Source organism: Piliocolobus tephrosceles, chromosome 13 (assembly GCF_002776525.5).
Source record: "Piliocolobus tephrosceles isolate RC106 chromosome 13, ASM277652v3, whole genome shotgun sequence".
Classification (NCBI taxonomy): domain Eukaryota; kingdom Metazoa; phylum Chordata; class Mammalia; order Primates; family Cercopithecidae; genus Piliocolobus; species Piliocolobus tephrosceles.
Genome location: NC_045446.1, coordinates 63,353,406 through 63,375,060, shown reverse-complemented (window position 1 = coordinate 63,375,060; position 21,655 = coordinate 63,353,406). Strand labels below are relative to the sequence as shown.

At 53.4% G+C, this 21,655-nt stretch overlaps 1 protein-coding gene across 33 annotated transcripts; it reads right to left on the bottom strand.

Moving 5' to 3' along the window:
- Positions 1 to 403: 403 nt before the first annotated feature.
- P2RY2 (purinergic receptor P2Y2) lies at positions 404 to 20,180 on the bottom strand. 33 transcript variants are annotated; one of them, XM_023209490.2, is made up of 9 exons: positions 19,746 to 20,116; positions 18,054 to 19,656; positions 17,582 to 17,701; positions 16,646 to 16,954; positions 15,982 to 16,019; positions 15,463 to 15,523; positions 10,403 to 10,573; positions 8,387 to 8,574; positions 404 to 2,196 (listed from the first exon to the last, which is right to left on the bottom strand). In XM_023209490.2, the coding sequence occupies exon 9, from the start codon at positions 2,190 to 2,192 to the stop codon at positions 1,059 to 1,061; it is 1,134 nt and encodes a 377-aa protein (XP_023065258.1). In that variant the 5' UTR covers positions 2,193 to 2,196; positions 8,387 to 8,574; positions 10,403 to 10,573; positions 15,463 to 15,523; positions 15,982 to 16,019; positions 16,646 to 16,954; positions 17,582 to 17,701; positions 18,054 to 19,656; positions 19,746 to 20,116; the 3' UTR covers positions 404 to 1,058. The 33 variants fall into 33 exon arrangements, 32 of the variants coding, with proteins under 32 accessions (XP_023065258.1, XP_023065257.1, XP_023065259.1 ...); XM_023209489.2 differs by having other exon boundaries at positions 17,582 to 17,694; XM_023209491.2 differs by having other exon boundaries at positions 17,531 to 17,647.
- Between the last annotated feature and the right edge of the window lie 1,475 nt (positions 20,181 to 21,655).

The window sequence follows — 21,655 nt, the reverse complement described above, 5'->3', positions numbered from 1 at the left end:
ACTGGGCAGTTCTACAAAGAAGGGGTTCCCAGTTAAATCAGAGCTCCAGTTAAATGGTTTAACATTTACCAGCACATGACTGGCCATCACCTAAACCGGGAAATCTCAAGGACTGGGACTGCACCTGACTTCTCTCTGTGCTCAGCACAGTCAGGCACAGAAGCCAACTGGCTTTAAAGTGGGGAATGACCTGGGGTCTACAGAGAGGATCCCTGAAAGGAGACTACTCCTGAGATAGGCAATCACTAAGAAAGCTCAAGAGGGGCCGGGTGCAGTGGTTCATACCTGTAAGAAGTGAGAAGGCAGGTGGCAGAAGGGAATGGGTTGGAGAAAGGACCCTTGCGTGGCTGGTGAAAGCTTCCCCACCATATCCTCATCCCCCAAGCACACAATAAGGCACAGCTCAGCAGGCAACACAACCTTTAGTATAAGTTACAGCCTCACACTGGCTCCCAGCCCACGGGAGCCTCCAGATGGGTCTATGACATTAGTCCCCAGATGTTCATCTCTTGGGCTGGGGGTACTCCTCAGAGCTGAGTCCACCGTGGCACCCAGTCCATTCCAGACCACTGTGCAAACTCAGCCCTCATTACTTACCAGGGTTTTCTGGCCAATCTGTGACCTGGCTGCCACCCCAGGTAGCTCAGCTACAGACTCTGGTATGTGACCTTGGTAAGCCAGCTTCCTCTCTGGGCCTGTTTCTCCATTTGACTTGATTAGGCTGGACTCCAACCTAGGTACCTTGGCAGTACAGCCAGCTACTTGCATGAGAGTCAGGCCAGGGGTGTCACTGACCTTAACTCTCGCCTTTCTTGAAACTTAATTCCCCCAATTCATACACACAAATGGTGACTAGGGGTTATGGGAACAGTTGACTCTGGACCACAGAGCGAATATCCTGAGCCCCTGTCAAATGACGGAGCATGGGGTCATGGCTTCCTTGGTCATCCAGCATGAGTCACTGATGGTCCATATCTGGGGAGACCGTACAATCTGCACAAGTCCTGGTCCCCTGCAGCTTCCCAATATAAACCTGCGCAGGCCGAAGTGTTCTGCTCCTACAGCCCAATGTCTTTAGTGTTCTCGCTACCAGCCGGCGTGGACTCTGTCCGCCTAGAGTCCTCACTGCTGCCCAACACATCTTCTATCCTCTGCATGTCAGTTCTGTCGGATCTGCGCAGGCCCAGCCTGCGGCGAGCTGGGGTGGCAGGGCTGGGGTCAGTGGGTGGCTTGGCATCTCGGGCAAAACGTACGAGCCTCTGCCCAGCGAGGAAGTAGAGCACCGGGTCAAGGCAACTGTTAGCACTGGCCAGCGGCCGGGTGACCTTGTAGGCCATGTTGATGGCGTTGAGGGTGTGGCAGCTGAGGTCCAGCGAGCGGAAGGAGTAGTAGAGGGTGCGGGTGACATGGAAGGGCAGGAAGCAGAGGGCAAAGACAGCCAGCACCAAGGCGATGGTGCGCACGGACTTGCGCTTGGCCCTAGGCAGGCCACCCGAGGTCCCGTAGGCCGGCTTTAGCAACCGCCGAGCCATGAGCATGTAACAGACAAGGATGATGGCAAAGGGCACCGCGAAGAGCAGGCCCAGCATGACTGAGCTGTAGGCCACAAAGCGGCTGAAGAGATCGGGCGCCGATGTGTCGTGGCAGGTCACGCGGCCCCCACGTGTGCTGGTGGTGACAAAGTAGAGCACAGGGGCCTGGCAGGCCAGCACCAACACCCACACGGCCCCGGCCACCCGGCGAGCGTAGCGGGCCTGGCCCCAGCGCAGGGAGCGCAGAGGGCGTAAGACACCCAGACACCGGTGCACGCTGATGCAGGTGAGGAAGAGGATGCTGCAGTAAAGATTGGTGTAGAAGAGGAAGCGCACCAGCTTGCAGAGCACGGTGCTGAAGGGCCAGTGGTCGCCGCGGGCGTAGTAATAGACCAGCAGCGGCAGGGAGGCCGCATACAGCGCATCAGACACAGCCAGGTGGAACATGTATGTGGTGGATGCATTCCAGGTCTTGAGGCGGCACAAGAAGATGTAGAGCGCCGCGGCGTTCAGACACAGCCCAAGCACGCACACCACGCTGTAGGACACAGGCAGCAGCACGTACTTGAAGTCCTCGTTGAAGCGGCACCTGTAGCCCAGCTCATCCCCATCCCAGGTGCCATTGAAGGTGCCATTCCAGGGGCCCAGGTCTGCCGCCATCGCCCTGCAGGGAAGGGAGGGGTGATGCCATCAGAGTTGTGGCTGGAGCGCCCCTAGGGGACCTGACACAGCCACCTGACCAGGGCTTTCGTTGCCATCTGACTTGGATCTGGACCTGGAACCTCCAAGCTTTGGAACCTTGAGAATGCATGAGATCCGTGAATATCAGGATCACACAGTTGTCAAACTTGAGAACAGGGGTAGACAAACTATAGTACAAAAGCCAGATCCAGTCTGCTTTTGTAAATTCAGCTTTATTGGAACACAACCGTACCCATCTGTTTACAAAGAGTTGAGTAGTTGTGATAAAGACCTTATGGCCTGTGAAGTCTAAAATATTCACTATCTGACCTTTAAAAAAAGTTAGCTCAAGCTGGGTGCAGTGGCTCATGCCTATAATCGTAGCTACTCGGGAGGCCAAGGCAGAAACCAGGTGCTTAAGCCCAGCCTAGGCAACAAAGTGAGACCCCATCTCTACAAAATTTGTTTTAAAAATTAGCCAGGCATGCTGGCACGCACCTGTAGTCCCAGCTACTTGGCAGGCTGAGGTGGGAGGATCACTGGAGCCCAGGAGGTTGAGGCTGCAGTGAGATGTGACCATACCACTGCACTCCAGCCTGGGTGATATAGCAAGATCCCATCTCTGGGAGAGGGGAGGGTGGTGGGGGGGATAATTTTCTTACCTTCTCTAGAACCTCAGGATCAGAGTTTTAGATCTAGGATTCTGAGCCCTAGAATCTGAGGATCTGCGGGTGCCAGAGCAGGTAATTTTGAGTTCATGGGAAGAGGCCTTTGAGGCTGGCTGACCCTGCTTCACACCCAATGCCTACTGCTTGCAGAGGCATTTCTGGCCAGTAGGCATCCAACAGCCCCCTGCAGGCATTACAGAGTTCTCTCCAGCTCGTTTTCCCACTCTCTGGGAGGCTCTGGGTGCACGCCTAGTGTTCTGGTATTTGAGGAAGTATTTCCAAGGATCTCCCTCTTCAGTTATTCCTTCACTTTTTCATCTTCCTCTATTCTGGCAATTTCTGTATCTATCAACAGCCCCTGAGCCTGTGAGGCTACCAGGGAATCCCCCTGAAGTAACCCCCCCCGAAGAGTCTAGGGAAATCTGGGGTGGAGATAGGGATAGGGGGTCAAAGGGTCTTCTTCTGTGTGGTAAATGCGGCTTCTTCTATGCCTATCCAGTTTCTCTTTGCATACGATCAGTATCCCCCCAAACCTTGTCCCCACTGAGCATATAACACACCCACGGGGACTGACCATCCAACAGACAGTGAGTGCCTAGGGAGCAGCTTGTCCCCACCCTCTCCTCCTCACCCCTACCCAAGTGACCAGTTAAGAGCTCTCTCGCAGCTGGGAGGTGGGGGACAGACATCCCAGCCTGGAAGACAAAGACATGCCTAACGTCCCAGGAGGCAGGTTGGAAATCATAGCAGGAGTCCTGGGTGGGCAAGTTTGAGAAAAACACAAAGAAGCACTTTCTAGCAGTGTGAAGGGGAAGGAAGAGCTAACATTTTTCAAACCCTACTACTAAGCCTGCTTTATACAAGTTATTCACTTAGACCAGGCGTGGTGGCTTACACCTGTAATCCCAGCACTTTGGGAGGCTGAGGCGGGCAGATCACTTGAAGCCAGGAGTTCAAGACCAGCCTGGCCACCATGGAGAAACCCTGTCACTACTAAAAATATACATATAATATATGTATTATATTTTTTTATATTAGCACCTGTATTATTACAGGTGCTAATTTATATACACCTGTAAATTAGCCAGGTGTGGTGGCAGGCGCCTGTAGTCCCAGCTACTCGGGAGGCTGAGGTGGGTGGATCACCTGGGTCCAGGAGGCGGAGGTTGCAGTGAGCCAGAATCACTCCACTGTACTCCAGCCTGGGTGACACAGCAAGACTGTCTCAGAGAGAAAAAAAAAAAAAGTTACTTCACTTTATCCTTACGATGTGTTCTGGGGGCCAGTCACCATCCCCAGTTCTCCAATCAAGAAGCTACGACACAGATCATGTAAGTTATTTGGTCAAGGTCATGCCACTGGGGATGGGTTGCAATTCCTGTCCAGGTCCAGTCCCTGGAAGTGGCTGTGGGACGGTGGTAGTGAATGCACCACTGTTTATGGGAGCATGCAAGTGACTCTCTAGCAGAGGATGCAGAAGGGCTTGTGCCTGTGTCGGGGTATGTCTGGGAGGATGGAAAGGGCAGATGAGATGTGAGTCCTCTTCATCCTGAGAATCTGGGGCCATATAATTCCCTTCATTTTTATTTTATTTATTTATTTTTAATTTTTAATTTTTAGATGGAGTCCCCCTTTTTTGCTAAGGCTGGAGTACAATGGCCTGATCTTGGCTCACTGCAACCTCTGCCTCCCAGGTTCAAGTGATTCTCCTGTCTCAGCCTCCCGAGTAGCTGGAGTTACAGGCACATGCTACCATGCCTGGCTAATTTTTGTATTTTTAGTAGAGATGGGGTTTTATCATGTTGGCCAGGCTACTCTCGAACTCCTGACCTCAAGCGATCTTCCCGCCTTGGTCTCTCAAAGTGCTGGGATTACAGGTGTGAGCCATTGTGCCTGGACTAATTCCCTTCATTTTAGATCCTGGAGTCCTGAGGGACTGGGGGACTCTGCAGGGCCTGCAACATCCACTCCCATAGACCCTGAGCTACTTTTCCAGCCCTGGCTTCTCAGAGGTAGTTCAAGGCCCAGGAGGTTGAGATTAGGGGTCCTGGGGGTGTAGAGATCCTTCAATTTCCCTTCTTTTTTTCTTTCTTTTGTTTTTTTCTTTTTGAGACAGATTTTCACTCCATTGCCCAGGCTGGAATGCAGTGGCGTGATCTCAGCTTCCTGCAACGTCTGTCTCCTGGGTTCAAGCAATTCTCATGTCTCAGCCTCCCAAGTAGCTGGGATTACAGGTGTGTACCACCATGCCTAGCTAATGTTTTTGTATTTTTTAGTAGAGATGGGGTTTCACCTTGTTGCCCAGGCTGGTCTCGAACTCCTGACCTCAAGCGATCCACCCACCTCAGCCTCCCAAAGTACTGGAATTACAGGTGTGGGCAATGGCGCCCGCCTAGTTTCCCTTCTTCCACCAAGACTCCCAGATCTTCTCTGTCTCCTATTGTCAGCAAATGTGCACTCAGAAGCAAGTGGGCCTGCACCCTTGTTCCCCCTGCCATGGACATGGATGGTTCCCCAGGAGCCAGGGCAAAACCAGGGCGACGAGGCCAGGAGAAGCTTATGTGGTGCCAAGTTAAGAAGAAACAGGTAGAGGCTGGGGCTCTGGCAGGTCAAGTGGCTGAGACCCATCTTACCCAGGGTCAGGACAGTTCCTGCTGCCAACTTAGTTCCAGGCTCTACCTCTTGTTGCTGGAACCACTGTACTGGCCTCCCTCCTCCAGGCCCAGTCCCACGCACCCACCCACCAAAATCCAGAGTGGCCTTTGTCAAATAAAGCATTCCTCTATTTGGAATCCTCCTGCCGCTCCTACCCTCTCTCAGGAGAAAGCCCAGACCTCAAGTCTGGTACCTGAGGTTTTCATAACTGAGCTTCTGCCAACCTCACCTGCCCCAACCCCTGTGACCTGCAGTTTCCTGGATGTGCCTAACACTCTCCCCTCCCAGCCTTAGTTGCTGCTGCTCCTTCTACCTGGAATTCATTCGTGGCCCTCATCTCCACCTGTTGAACTCACGGCTCTTTATCCCTCAGTGCAGAGAACCCAGTGATTAAGAACCTGGGAGCTGGAGCCAGACTGCTTCTGCTTCCTCAGCTGTAAAATGGGACACTTACTAGAATCTCCACCACAGGACTGCTGTGAGGGTCGAGTCATTTGTGTAAAATGTCTGGAATAGAGCCTGGCACACAATAGGCACACGGTGGTGTTATGAGTGCCAAGATTCAGCTAGTGGTGGCCTTTTCCAGAAACCTTTGGCCACAGTGGAGGTGGGACTGGAGGTCCTGACTGGAGGCTGTGGAGGTGAGTGTGGTGGGCCAGGGGAGTGACACTGAAACCCAAGAAGGGGAAGGCCTTGGGCCCTCTGAGGGGAGGGGCCCTGCGAGGGGAGAGATGTTTGGGAGGGAGGCTCTGGAGACTGTTCCCTGATGGAGGAATGGTGGGAAAGAGGAATTCAGTGTCAGCCATGGCAAGTGTGGGGATGGGCACAGCCTGGGGCCATCAGGTCTGGAGCTTTGGAAGGCCAGCTGAGAGTCACTGACTCACAGAAGCTGCAGGAGGAGCAAGGAGAGGCCCCTGTGCGAGACTGAGGAGCTATGGAGGGGCCACATTCCCTCCCAGGACAGAGCCCCACCTGGGTATCAGTAAGCCAAGGTTCGAGTCTAGCTCTGCCAGAAAACATCAGGTGACATCAAGCATTTCCTTCCCTCCCAAGTATCAGACACTAGTCAAATCCCCCAGCCTTGAGAACTGCAGCCCCAAAATGGCCCCAGGAGGTCCTCTGCCCCACCTGGACAGGGAGGGGGCTTCCTCCATGATCTAGACACACACACCCAGTCTCGCCTTCACGCCATTGCTCTGTTCCTGCCCCAGAGATGAGGCCTGACCTCCCTTCACAGTCAACATAAACATCTCATCACCCTGCATGAAGAGTTTCCTGCTAATCCGTAACGGTGGAATCTCTGACACTGAAATGAGGGGTGGAGACTTCCCTGTCTCCCTTAAACCAAGGGAGCTGACCCTTCCACCTGTTTTAAGACATCCTGGCCCCCACCCTCCCAAGCCAGCTGGGGACTCCATCACCATGGCCCTGGGCCAGACTCACCCCGCCCGCCCTCTGGTTCTGCAGGCTGGCTCACCAATCTGTGAGTACATCTTTCCTAGCCCTGCCTTAGAGGGACAGCCAACTTCCCAGCCCCCTCCCTTAAGTCTCCCTCTGTCTCTCCTGATCCTGATGCCCCTGGGAGCCCCAGGCTCCACCTGACTATCCAACGCTCACCAACCCTGTTGCGCCCCGGTCTGGCTGGCCCTGCCCCAAGGAACTCCCAGTCTGGAGGGGAGATGTAAGCCTTGTAAGGACCCTTCCAGGCTCCCCTGCCTGTGTTCATTCTGTTCTTTCTCACTGGAAATCCTTTCCTGAACCCACCCACACTGCACTCCATCATACGTCCCAAAGGATCTTCTAATCTCTGAAGCTCTCCCTTCCATCACCCCTTAAGATGTTTCTCAGCCAGTTGGTAATTTGTCCTTCCATCCTATACCCCAACACATTTCAGGTGCTCTTTGAAGGCTGGGTCCATCTGATGCTTTTCTCTGTCCCTATCAATCAGCAGGAGGCCCAACCACAGGAGGATTACAGGAACGAGAGAATGAATGAACGAATGAACGAATGAATGAATGAATCAAGCACAAGAAGCTATGGGGGCCCAGAGGAGGCACACACAGGCACAAGCCCTCTGCAGCCTCTGCACACTCTTATAAACTGGGAGTTCACTACCTCCCTCCTGCAGCCACTTCCACTGTGGGGTGCACCTGAATAGGATTTGCAGCCCATCTCCAGTGGAGTAACCTTGATCAAATTACTTACAAATTACTTGCTTCTCTGAGGGCCGCTCAAGGACAAGAATGCTTAAAGGTTTCTTAGCTGCTGACCCTAAGTAACCAGGGGACAACCCAGCTCCTCTAGGGGTCCTGGCCCACCTAGAACCTGCTTATGTCCGTAGACTGTCTCTCCTTCAACTGCCACAGGAGCCCAGGAGACTCTGCCTTTCTCTGGACAGGTCAGGGAAGTGCCAGCGGGAGGGGATTGGACATGGGCGCTCTGGAGATGGGTTGGCTGTCTGAGACCTGCCACAGGTTTTTATCTGGCTCGAAATCTGGGTCAGTCTGATTAGGATTCTCCACCCACCCTGCTTTGTAGGGGCCACACCTGGGCTGAGCAGCTTTCACACAGCATTGTCATCCCCCATCCCCACCCCTTGGTAGATATTGCCATAGAGGTTAAGCTATTTGTACAAGGTCACACTGCCAGGCATTGGAAACATTAGACTTGACACCCAAAGCTATCTGACTTCAAAGCCTGAATTCATCACAGCCTGGGATGAGGGAGCAGAGCAGGGCACCTGCCTTTGGATCCCCTTGAACTAAGCCAGTTCAGGGCAGACACAGGCACAACAGCACATGCACCCGCCCTCACCTCCCAGCCAGCGCACCCGCCCCCACACACACGTACCTGACCAGGCCCGCTGTCCAGGTCAGGATGCTTAGCGTCTGCTCGGGTTCCTCACTCGTGAATGCACCCGCCTGGACTGGGCTGCAGGGAACTCTGCCGGAAACAGGAAAAACAGGTCCCCAGGCCTGGGGCCACGCCTAGCCTCCAGCATTTTTCTGGGCAGGCAATGCTGCTGCCGCAAGGGGCTCCTGCAGACAGAGGGAGGTAGAGAAAGCGTGGTCTCAGGGTCATGGAAACCCAGCCAGGCCAATCCCCACCACGGCCACCTCCTCTGTGGTAACCTTAACCAGAAGGAGGCAGAGAGGTGGCCTGGTGTTTGTCCTGGTCTGAGTGCCCTCTGTACACCCAAACCGCAGCTCATGTGTTCCAGGAATGGGTTATTCACAGCCCCTTTCCCCAGGCCGCCTTTCACAGAGTGGTGGCCCTGCCTGGAGGAAGGTCTCCCCCATGTCCTGTACAGTTGAGCCAAGCCTCCAAGCCTCCAGTGTCCCTTCCCTCGGTCCTGGTTCTGTGCTTTGGCCCCATAGCAGGAAAAGTCAATACCCTCTTTGCCCAGGGTGCATTGTATTATCCTTCTGCCAACACACTTTTGCCTAAGCTAGGTCTCTTTCTAGAGACCCCCTTCCTCACCACTCCTACCTCTAAGCATTCCTCCATAGGTGTTACAAACACACATATGCCACACCTGAACATACACTGGCACAGACACACCAAGACACATGGATACACAAAGGCATGCAGAGTCACACTCAGGTGTACACGCAGTGGACACATACGGATGCGCGCGCGCGCGCACACACACACACACACACACACAGAGTCTAGACCATTAGGGCCTAAAACTGCATTTAGAAATCTCCTGTGCCACATATACACCATGGAATACTATGCAGCCATAAAAAAGGATGAGTTCATGTCCTTTGCAGGGACATGGATGAAGCTGGAAACCATAATTCTCAGCAAACTATCACAAGATCAGAAAACTAAACACTGCATGTTCTCACTTATAAGTGGGAGTTGAACAATGAGAACACATGGACACAGGGACGGGAACATCACACACCGGGGCCTGTTGGGGTTGGAGGGCTAGGGGAGGGATAACATTAGGAGAAATATCTGATGTAGGTGACAAGTTGATGGGTACAGCAAACCACCAGGGCATGTGTATACCTATATAACAAAACTGCACGTTCTGAACACGTAACCCAGAACTTAAAGAGTGTGTGTGTGTGTGTGTGTGTGTGTGTGTGTGAAATCTCCTGTGCCAAACCCTGTTTCACAGAGGAGGAAACAGGCCCAAGCCTCACAGTAAGTCAGGGACAGAACCAAGACTAGAGCCCAGCCCTCCCGAATTCTGGCTGTGGTTTTTGTCTCACCTTGGAGCCCCTTGTGTACACCAAGCACAGGGTTTCAGGGAGGGGACAGTTGCCTGGTGGAGGGGACCCTCTGTGTGGGCAGGTCTCACCCTCCACCAGCACCTCAGATACCTCAAAGGAGAAATAGAACATGCAACTCCTGAGTTTTTCTTTTTCCATCTTCATTTCCCTAGGATGGAGGAGTGGGCCTGTGACAGCTGAGCCCAGGTCCCCAAGCTGGAAGTGCAGTACAAGGGTGGGGGGATGTGGGAGAGGAGATGGGGGCACTGCAAGAATAACTTGGGGATAGGGCGGGGGTGTGCATGGGAAGTGCCTCTGGGCCACTGCTTACTGAGTGCACCTTGCCCGGTGGTCTCAGACTGACAAGGCCAGTGGGCTGGTAGCTCCCCGCTAATCTACTCTAGAGACTATGACAAGGTGAGGGAACGTCAACCTTTTCACCCTGCTGCACCCAGGTGCACACTCTGTCTCCTCCTCCTTAGAAAATGCCTTGACTCAACAGGCTAAAGTAGAGAATATCACTTTCTCCAAGTGGTTCTCATTTCTGAGAAGGGCCCCCACCATCTTTCCAGGTTTCAAACCTCTGATACAGCCTGGAAAACCTCCCTCCTCTCCACCCTGCTAGTAGCCCACCACTCACCAAGTCCTGTTAGTTCAACCAGTGAAATTCCTCGGACATGCACCACATGGTCCCCACACTGCAGCCTCAGGCCTGTTTTTCCGCAGTCCACAGCACCAGCCTCCTCACTGGCCTCTGTGCCTCCACCCCTGCCCTGTCTGTCCACCTTTCACACTGCGGTCATGTGGTTTCCTAAAACACAAATCCAACCACGTATTGTTGAATCATGTTCGTGGCTCCCTAGTGCCTTCAGGCGACTGTCCCAGCTCCTCAACCTAGCACTCAGGCCCTGGCTGATCTGGTCCCCGCCATCGCTCCAGAAAACCCATCCTCTCTGCCCTTGCCCTCATATTCCTGTCTCAGGCACAACAAAAGCAGTCCCATGGTCATATTGTTGCTCAGAGACAGCCTCCCTTATCATCTGACACCTATATCACCCCAAGAGTTTAGTGCTGTCCCTGTGCCAAGTTCTGTGTTAGGTGACTTCATATACCTCTTCTCGTTGAATCCTGAGAGACTCAGAGAGGCTAAATAACCTCACAGCTCACAAAGCTAGCAAACGGCATAGCCATTCTGGGCTGTCTGACTTCAGAGGCTGTGCCCCTGACCACTACCTCCCACCCTGCAAGGCCCAGGCCCTCTCCCAGGAAGCTGCCTGACCATCCCTTTTTGGCCCCACAGCTCTCTGCCTGTCTGCTCAGTTCTCTGCCAGAGGAGTGGCAGGGCCCAGGATTTACTCTTTTCCGTACTTTTCAGTACTTCCTTAGTGTGAGGAGGTCATGGTGGTTATTGCATCCATCTCACAGGTAGAAAAACTAAGGCCAGACATACTGCCCAAGGTAATTTATAGATTCAATGCCATCCCCATCAAGCTACCAATGACTTTCTTCACAGAAGTGGAAAAAACTACTTTAAAGTTCATATGGAACCAAAAAAGAGCCTGCATTGCCAAGACAATCCTAAGCCAAAAGAACAAAGCTGGAGGCATCACACTACCTGACTTCAAACTATACTACAAAGCTACAGTAACCAAAACAGCATGGTATTGGTACCAAAACAGAGATATAGACCAATAGAACAGAATAGAAACCTCAGAAATAATACCACACATCTACAACCATGTGATCTTTGACAAACCTGACAAAAACAAGAAATGGAGAAAGGACTCCCTATTTAATAAATGGGACTGGGAAAACTGGCTAGCCATATGTAGAAAGCTGAAACTGGATCCCTTCCTTACCCCTTATACAAAAATCAATTCAAGATGGATTAAAGACTTAAATGTCAGACCTAAAACCATAAAAACCCTAGAAGAAAACCTAGGCAATACCATTCAGGACATAGGCATAGGCAAGGACTTCATGTCTAAAACACCAAAAGCAACGTCAACAGAAGCCAAAATTGGGAAATGGGGTCTAATTAAACTAAACAGCTTCTGCACAGCAAAAGAACCTACCATTAGAGTGAACAGGCAACCTCCAGAGTGGGAGAAAATTTCTGCAATCTACCCATCTGACAAAAATCTGACAATTTTTGCAATCTACCCATCTGACCAATATCCAGAATCTACAAAGAACTTAAACAAATTTACAAGAAAAAAATCAAACAACCCCATCAAAAAGTGGGCAAAGGATATGAACAGACACTTCTCAAAAGAAGATATTTATGCAGCAACAGACATATGAAAAAATGCTCATCATTACCGGCCATCAGAGAAATGCAAATCAAAACCACAATGAGATACCATCTCACACCAGTTAGAATGGCAATCATTAAAAAGTCAGGAAACAGCAGGTGCTGGAGAGGATGTTGAGAAATAGGAACACTTTTACACTGTTGGTGGGACTGTAAACTAGTTCAACCATTGTGGAAGACAGTGTGACGATTCCTCAAGGATCTAGAACTAGAAATACCATTTGATCCAGTCATCCCATTACCGGGTATATACCCAAAGGATTATAAATCATGCTGCTATAAAGACACATGCACACGTATGTTTATTGTGGCACTATTCACAATAGCAAAGACTTGGAACCAACCCAAATGTCCACCAGTGAGAGACTGGATTAAGAAAATGTGGCACATATACACCATGGAATATTATGCAGCCATAAAAAAGGATGAGTTCATGTCCTTTGTAGGGACATGGATGAAGCTGGAAAACATCATTCTGAGCAAACTATCGCAAGGACAGAAAACCAAACACCACATTTTCTCACTCATAGGTGTGAAATGAACAATGAGAACACTTGGACAGAGGGTGGGGAACACTATACACCGGGGCCTGACATAGGGTGAGGGGGGTGGGATAGCATTAGGAGATATACCTAATGTAAATGATGAGTTAATGGGTGCAGCACACCAACATGGCACATGTATACATATGTAACAAACCTGCACGTTGTGCACATGTACCCTAGAACTTAAAGTATAGTTTTAAGAAAAGAAAAACTAAGTCCAGAAAGGGGTAGCTCAAGGTCTCACCCAAGGTCACCAGTGAGCCAAGGGCAGAGCCAAGCCTAGCGTGCAGACCTCTAACCCCCTGATCTGGTCCTGCCCCTAACCCAATCTGGGTCTTTCTCTTTGTAGTTCTAGGCTAGTGAGGCCAAAGTCAGAAGGAGGAGCTGGGTAGCTCCCAGGGCACTGTGGAATTTCCAGGGTGGTTGGATGACATTCCAGCTCCTCCACTAGAGTGACTCCAGAATGTGCCTCCTTGGCTGGTGGCAGACCCTGTCTAGTCTGGTAGGGAAGAATGTCCTGTCACCTCTGTGGAGACCCCTGCTGCCTGTCTCCACCAGGGGTGGGGTGCTGTGAGGGAAAACAGAGGACCTAGTCCCAGAACCTCATTAAGGGGGCAAGAGAGGGCACTAGGCAGGTGGGAAATCCCAGTTCTGCTCTTCCCAGTGGTAAGACAAGTCTCTTAACTCCAAAACCCAGAACTCAGTTTCCTCTCAATATCAGAACAGTACCTGCCTCAGAAGGTTGTTGAGCTAGTTAGATGATTTAGGCTCATTTTATGAAATAGTAAGAGAGAATATTTCAGCAGGTAAAGAAGGCATGGAGGGTAGGGGTATCTCAGGAAGACAAGAAGGGCAGGAAGCTTTGCAGGAATTATGGGCTACAGGAAGGTCACAACCAGAATAACCACAGATCAGGTCTCCCACACTGAAGGCTGTCCTCAGGGGGAAGGCAGTCCAGGGATTCCCCAGCAGAAGCCAGATAGCCACCATACTCTTTCACTCACTCACCCTTCACAAAGGTTGTCACATGTATGCCCATCGCTGGGCAGGGTACCTGGGGACTCTGAGGTAGGTCAGATCTCAAGGAATTCACTGTCAAGATCAGGGGAGGCACACTCAGAAACAGGCGATGATAACACAAGGTGATCAGGCCTGGAGGAAGCCAAGGAGGCCCCCAACAGGATCGGAGGGGTGATGAGGGAAGGCTTCCTGGAGGAGAGGGCACCTGACCTGCATTTTGGAAGATGAGGATTCAGGTGGTTGAAGAGACAGGAGGAGCAGAGTGAGGATGAACAAGAGATGACATGACACGTTTGAGGAACTGCTCTTCATCTTGGTGGCTTGAGGGGAGTGGAGAGGGCAAGGCTGGAGTGCACAAGCTGAGGAGCTTAGAAGTCATCCTGGCCCCTCCTCAATGTCCTTCAAGGGGCTGAAGGCCAGCAGGCCCCCTGCCTTGCCTGACATGCTTCTGCACCGGGAGCACCAAAGCTGGTCTGAGGAAATGGCTAAGGGGTAACCTCAGATGCTATCAGCCGGTGCCGTTGTGGTGTAAGACCTCCCCTTCACACGGCCCTTGGGCTCTCTACCTCCTCCCAGATACTCTCTCCTTCTTGGGAACCCCCCTAGGATCCTGGCTGTGGAGGTCACTCACCAGGGCTGAGCTCAGAGCAGCATCTGAGTGGGTAAATCTCAGATCAGCCAGGCTTATAGATCGGAAAGCCAAGACCTCTAAAGAGGAAGGGACTTACTCAAGGTCTGGTGTTCTAATTATTGTCAGTGTGGGTTTGACCACCTTATCCCCAACCCAGAGCAGGACCCCAAACCACCCATCTCACCTGGATCCCAGCACAGCCCAGAACCGGGCTACAGAGACATGCTGCTAGATTAAACAGGCTCAGAACCACAACATCCTGGACACCACCCCAACCTATCACAGCCAAATGCCTCCAGATTCAAGAGGCAAGAACCCTGAGTTCAGGCTCTAACTTGGAGCCACCTGTGTTGTGCAGTCTTGGTGAAGTCAGCCCCCCTCTCAGAGCCTTGGGTTCTTCAGTGGCCAGATGGGGAGAATCACTGCTGCATGGGACGGCCCATGAGGAATAAGACAAGGGGACAGATGGGTGCACCATGGCACTAGCAAATCATGAACTGTCCTAATGTGGAGGTTGTGTCTGCCTGTCACAACAGGGAGACACTGAAATTCAGGAGCCCACGACACTGCTTGGTAGGTAGGCCCTCCCAGGTGTCCCCAGCAGAGGGACAGAGGTCATGGTCAGAGCAGTCAGGCAAGGTCCCTGGAAGGGGAACTGTGATAAGATTTGAGGAGGAGCATGAAGGGTCCAGCTTGGAAGGAAAGAAGGTAGATGGAGAATCCAAGGTGGAAAGGGGGATGAAAGCATTGACCGGGAACCACATGAGCCTGTGATTCTGAGATGGCCCCTCCAGGTGCTTTCAGGATTCTGAGTTCCCTGGTTCTCACAGTCTAATTCCAAGAGGCTCTGGTTCCGGGTGTGGGCTCAGTGTTTCTTCAATTCTATTACTCATTGCTCCTGATAACCTTTGCTTTTGAGATTCTCAGAGCCACAGGAGTCTGGATTCAGATTAAGAAATCTTAAATCACATTCCCAGGAACCACAAAGTCCCAGCAAACACTTGCCAATGCTCTGGTGCACCCGGCCTCAGAGGGACCTCAGGAATTCAGACTCAGATCGCACTCTGCAGGACCTTTGAGGAGTATCCAGTCAGGCTGGGGAAAAAGACACAGACAGGGACCAAATCCACTTGGGTGAATAAACCATACAAGGCAAGCGCAGGGGTTATGGAGCACACAGCAACTCCTACCTGGCCTGGGGGAGGTGGTCAGGGAGCGCTTCTGCAGAGGAGGGGTCATCTGAGCTGGAAACTGATAGATGATTAGGAGTTTGTCAGGTGGGCAAAGACAGAGGAGGGCTCTGAAGGCAGGACAGGCATGAGCAAAGACTTGGTGGATGAAAGTGGGACCTGCTGGGAAAGGCCGGGAGGTCTTACATGGCTGCTGTGGAGGGTGAGGTGGCATGGGAGCCTGAGGAATTCACATGAAAAGGCTCAAATGCCAGGCTGTAGAGCTTGGCCTCTATTCTGAGGACAATGAGGAACCATGGAAGGCTTAAGAGGGGAAGGACATGGTCAGAGTCGACCTTTACAAAAATGGTGCCACATGGAAGGCAGATGGGACAGGGAGTCCGCAGGGAGGGAGACCAAGGAGGAGACGACACATATGGTGGTGCCGTGAGAGGAGCAGGTCCCTTGGCCCTAGATTTCCTGCGACAGCCCAGCCATGGTAAGAGTCCCCCTCCTACAAGCCAGGGCTGGGGCACTCACCAGGAAGCCAGGTCCACACCCAGAGGCTCTCCTCAGACCTGGGGAGGGAAAGGCCACGTGAGCCCCAGAAGTCTGAGGGAGGTCCCTTTCCCTCACTCCAGCACCCAGGCCTCTCACCCAGGAGCTAAAATGAGAGGGACAAGGTACCAGGGCAGAGGGCCAAGGAGTTGTTCCGCGGGGCCCAGGCTGCTCACCCTCCTACCAGAAACTCCTGCTACTCATCTTGGACCAGGAATGACTCAGGCCTAAGAGATGGGGTGATGGGGGTGGAGGAACTTCTCTGCTCCAGAACCAACTGTGGCACTCCATGGAGCAAAGCCTCCCCTTCTACTCCATGCCTACTCCCACCTGGCCACTCATTTCCCACACACCCACTGGCACCTGCCCTGAGCCCAAGCTGGGTGATGGGGACAGAGAGAGAAAGCAGGGATGGCCGAGCATAGTCCTACAACTGGCCTCTGGATGAGTACAGAGGTCAGAGTGGCCCACACAGGCAGCCTACTCCTATCAGGGCCCAGTAATAAGGACAGGACAGGCCTGAGGACCCAAGGGCAACCAAGAGGAAGGTGTGGCCCAGAGGGTATACCAAGCAGGCCTACAGAAAGCAGTCTGGGGAGAGGCAGTTTGGGCAGAAGGCTTGAGGGGCGACCCCCACTCCCCTCACCAGATCAACAAGGCATCTCTGGTCCTGTGGGCAGGTCTGGGCAGGCGTTATCTTATCAGCAGTTGAGTAATCTGGCCACAGGAAAGCCCCAAACACAGGTTCCCAGGGCACAATTCAAACTCCTCTCAGCCTGGAAGCCAGAGGACCAGGCCCGACCCCGACAGGGCTCTGTCTCAGATGGGGAGGGCTAAGCTCGCAGGTGGACTGGAGCCCCAGGTTTCACCTCAGCTTGGTGACCCTGGGCAAGATACAATCCATGCCTCTATTTCCTGATCTGCAAAATGGAGATCCAATTCCTGCCTCACAGGTCTATAGGAAGACAAAATGGATTATTGCAAATCATTACTAGTGAAGCCATCTCTGCAGAGCGGGTAGGGGAGGAAGGCATTCAGTAATTAAATTTCAATAACCAGCACAATCCCTTGCTATTGCACCCATGTTCTCTTATAGTCTTCAAAATGAATTTAAGTCTATGAGCATCACATTCCTTCTCCAAGCACTGCAGTTTAAGGCTTATAAAGCTTTTCCCTGATCACTATCTTAATCCTTGTAGCAACTTTGCCCTCAAAGAAGCAAGGATCACCATTCTCAATTTACAGATGGCAGAACTGACACCTAGAGAGGGACAATGGCCTCTCTAAAGACTATAGCCATTAAGTCAAAGCTCTCATAAGGTCACTCATGAGGCCCTGGTGATACCCTCACACCTTCTTAGAGCCTTATGCATCCAGGGCGGGAGGGAGACAGAAACAGAGGAGCCACAGCCTCACGACACAGCCCAAGTTTGGTAGTCATTTCTGAGGGTTACCCACTGGGATACCCAACTCCTCTGACCAGACTCCAAGAAAGCCCCAGACAGGGAGAAAAGGAGAAAGAGTGACAAACCTTTTGTGCCAGGGCCTCCCAACACATATACTCTGCCATGCAGGATCTTACTTGTTCTGGCCTCCTTTTAGACCCTAGCAGGGCAGGAACTGGTCATCCAACAAGCTGGGAGCAGAGCTGGAATGAGATCTATTGCAGGTCCCCAAATTCCTCAGCAGGAGCATCTGAAGGCTCAGGGAAAAGTGTTTGGCCAACGGGCAAGGACTCAATTAGGGTTTAAACAACTCCTGGGACAGTTCTAATGTTGACATCACAAATGCCCTGACCTTCCTGCACTTGGCACTACTTGATCCATTCTCCATCCTGCAGCCAGAGAGCTCTTTCTGAAATGCCACCTGACCATGAAACTCCTCTGCTCATAAATTTCCACGGCTCCCAATTGCCTTCAGGATAAAATCCAGGTCTTTAGCCTGGGCACTCTAGGTCCTGCAGTGTCCCAGATCACACTGTTCTGGCAAACTGTGCCACCCACTTTGATAACCATATTCTGGTTTGCCCTTCTTTGTAGTGACATGGAGCTCACCTGCAGCCAGGCCTTTACTGGAGAAGCTGGGGCCAGAAACAGGGGATGGGGGCTGCTGCTGCTCTCTCAGTTCAGCTCAGCCTCGTGCGGGATGCTGGCAACACAGAAATGAGTCAGACCCAGTTTCTGCCCTTCAGGACCCCCTAGACCTGAGAAGAGGAAAGGAGGAGACAGACATAGATCATGACGGTCCAGGTGGGACCAGGGCTGTCAGCACCAGGACTGTAGGGGCCTAGAAGAGGCTCCAACCCAGCTGTGGGGATCAAGGAAAGCTTTCCAGAGGAGGGGCCATCTGAGCTGGGTCCCAAGTCTGGGTAGTTCTCCAGTTGAAGAAGGTGAGAGTAGGAGGCTTATCAGGCAGGGAGTGTAGAATATGCAACAGGCCTGGGGCAAGAAATGAGAGACTCCAGACAGCTGCTGCAAGGTGAAAAATCAGGCAGGAGAGGTGGCTGGAAAGGCCAGCAGGCCCCAGTTATCAGAGACCTTAAGTCCCAGGCTACAGGGCTCAGGCTTGGTCCTGTGGAAGGCTTGTGCCCTAGGGAGGGGCACATGTGGGATTCTGGTTTTGGCAGGCTCCCTCCAGGGACTGACTTCCCATCCCCAAGCTGTGAGCCTGCCCATGGGGGGACACTGGTGCTGAACATGACACACTCATCAGCTCCTCAACAGCCCTCAAATTCCGTATCATTAGTCCCTTCTTACAGACGAGGCCACGGAGGCTCAGAGAAAGGACGGCTTGCTCAGACCACACAGTGGCCAAGACAGGATTGGAACATAGATCTCTGAGTCTCCAGAGCTCTCTTGTGGACCTGTCTGCGCAAAGAATCTTCTTCCTCCCACTTCCACCCACAGGTAATAAACTTGCCTGGGTCCTCATCCAGATCCTCAAAACTCATCATTATTTCAGCTTAGATCCAAAACAAACCAGGCAGATCAGGCTGTGGTCCCGGCGATGCCATGCTGAAAGAAACAGCAGCCGTGGACCCCACAGTGGATCCCGAACTGGCAGTGCTGGTCTCCAGCAGTCCCTGACGCTTGGGCTGCACTCCTGGAGGACCCCAAGAGGGCCACTGGCAGCCTTCGGGTTGCGGGGTGGGGTATCACCATTCTCCTGACTGACCCTTCCTACCGGGGCATTTGCCAGATTTAAAGTCCCGAGACAGAGGCTTAACTGTCCTTCCTCCCCACTCCCTCCTCCCCCGCCCACTCCCTGCAACTGCCCCCTCAACCTTACCAATGGTAGGCGGCCACCCAGAGTGACCCTGGGGGCAGGACAGGGGTCAGGGGATCTTCAGGGGTTCATGCCTCTGGGCACCGCCCACCGCCTCATGCCACGGGGACGCTCACATCCAAGCACACACAGACAAGTTCGGCAGGCTGGGTCAGTCGCCCCGAGGGGCGCACATACTCACCCGCTAACATGCAGACTTCGCGCACAGCCTCCTCACAACCAGGGCGCCCGTCCACACTCACCGAGACCGACGCTCCCGTGGAGACAAAGTTCAACCACGGACCCACAGGCGCGTTCACGCCGCCCAGTTATGCGCTACACGCCGGCTCGCGACGGTGCCCCGGGGCGACAGCCGCTCCACAGCGCCCTCCCCTGCCCCACGCCCAGTTAGCACCTGCGCCAGTCCGGCCCACCGCTTCCCCGGGCCTCTCCAAGCGCCCTGTTCCCTCCAGGCACCGCACCTCTCGCCCCTGCGCTGCGCTTCTCCGTCCGGCGTGCCGTCGCCGCGGCTCCCGGGTGCCAGTGCCTGCGTGCAGCCGCCGTCGCAGAGATCCACGTGCCTGGGAGCCCAGCTACCCACCTCTCTGCGCTGTTCCCCAACCCCGAAGCCGGGCCAGGCAGGGGGCGGGGCGGACCTTTGACCAACCCTGGCACCGCCCTCAACCCGCCCGGGTAGATACCTCGCCACCCGCTCCGGGATGCCGCCTAGCGACACGGCCGCGGGGTCAGCGCGTCTGTAGCGGTGCTGCAACGGGAGGGGCGGGCGGCGACGGTCCCACTGCCGGGCCGGAAAGAGGCCGCCCGGCTCCCTCACGCTAGAAAGGAGCGGGTGAGCAGAGGTTTTCAGAGACGCCAAAGTTTTGCCGCGTCAGCCCGGCGCCTGCGTGGCCCACTGCGGGACCTTTGCGCCCAGCCGCCGCGCCACCCTACCCCTATCCCGCCCCTGCCCCAGCCCGGCTGGCCAGGAAGGGACCTGCTCAGAGAGACCTGCTCGAAACCCCAGGCCGAGGACGCACCTCCCTTGCTTGAAAGTGGGGGTAGGGAATGCCTCTCCCCATTACCCTGGGAAGGAAAGCAGGGTACTCAGGATCCCACCTCTTCCGTGCTCCCCACTTTCCCTGCCTTAATCTAACCAGCAGCTCCCTGAACTCCCCACTCTCTCTAGCCCGTTATCTTGAGCTGCTTTAACTCTCTTCTCTGCCGTCCACGTCCACCCCACTCTAATGGCCTTCCCTGGTCAGGCTGCGTGTCTGACCCATTCGGAGACTGTGAGCTCCCGAGGGCGGGAAGCAGGTCTACCTTCTTCCTGCTGCTGTCCCAGGTGCTCAGTCCTTAAAGGTGTGAATGGATGAACGAATGAGCGCCCCCCTCTCTCTCATTTCTGGTCTAGGAATCAGGAATGTAGGTTCCTACCCAGCTTCAGCACCGACTCTGGGAGACCTTGACCCAGTTCCATTCTCTCTCAGGGTCTCCTTTCCTGTGAAGTGGAGTCAATCACTCGGGTGGCTGGACAAGTGCAGAGGAGGCCTCTTCCTGTAGCCAAGGAACTTGCCCAGGGCCCTTGGGGCCTTGGGCCCTCTTGGGCTCCATATCAGCTGACTGGGCCTGGCTGCCATGAAGGGTGCTGGCTGCAGCCCCACCGGGAGCAGCAACAGAGCGGACACACAGCCCAGAGGGGCAGAGCCGCCTCTGCAGTCCCGCTGGGACCTTTGCTTGGGAGACACAAAAGCCCCTTGTTCAGCCTCCTCCGCCTATTGTCTAAGCTGGGCCATGCGCCTTCCAGGGACCTAAGTATCCTCATAGCCAAGTTATAGGGCCTAGACCTTCAGGTTCCAGTGTGGGGAAGACCCTTTAGGCACTGGAACTCCAGCCAATCCCTTCTTTCTCTCCCCTCTTCCAAAACTTCAAACCTTATACTGTCACAGCCATTTAGCCCAGGAGAAATGAGTTTCTTTGACTCAAAGTTGAGGACCCAGCCTCGACCTTCGCCTTCAGCAGGCAAATCTGGTTGGTGGCCTGCCCAGGGCTCTGCCCCTGCTCTGGCCCAATTCCCTTACTTTACAGCGGAGAAAACTGCATCCCTGAGACATATGGCATTACAGCTACCACACAGGTGGCTTAGTGAGGCCCTAGGAGCAGAGGAAGGGGTCTAGTCCTTGAACCCCATAGCCTTGGGTTTAGATTCCAGTCTTGCCTCACCTGTCCCATGACTCATCTCTGAGCCTGAGTTTCCTCTTTTGCAAAAGGGAGTAATACTAATATCTCACTTGCTGGCCTGTCTTAAGTTTTCTGAGAAAGGGCCTTGCTCTGTCACCCAGGCCAGAGTGTAGTGGCATGATCACAGCACACTACAGTCTCTACCTCCCAGGCC

Excerpts from the sequence above, each read along its gene's own strand:
- P2RY2 (XM_023209472.2), bottom strand. The coding sequence starts at position 2,192 with ATGGCGGCAGACCTGGGCCCCTGGAATGGCACCTTCAATGGCACCTGG.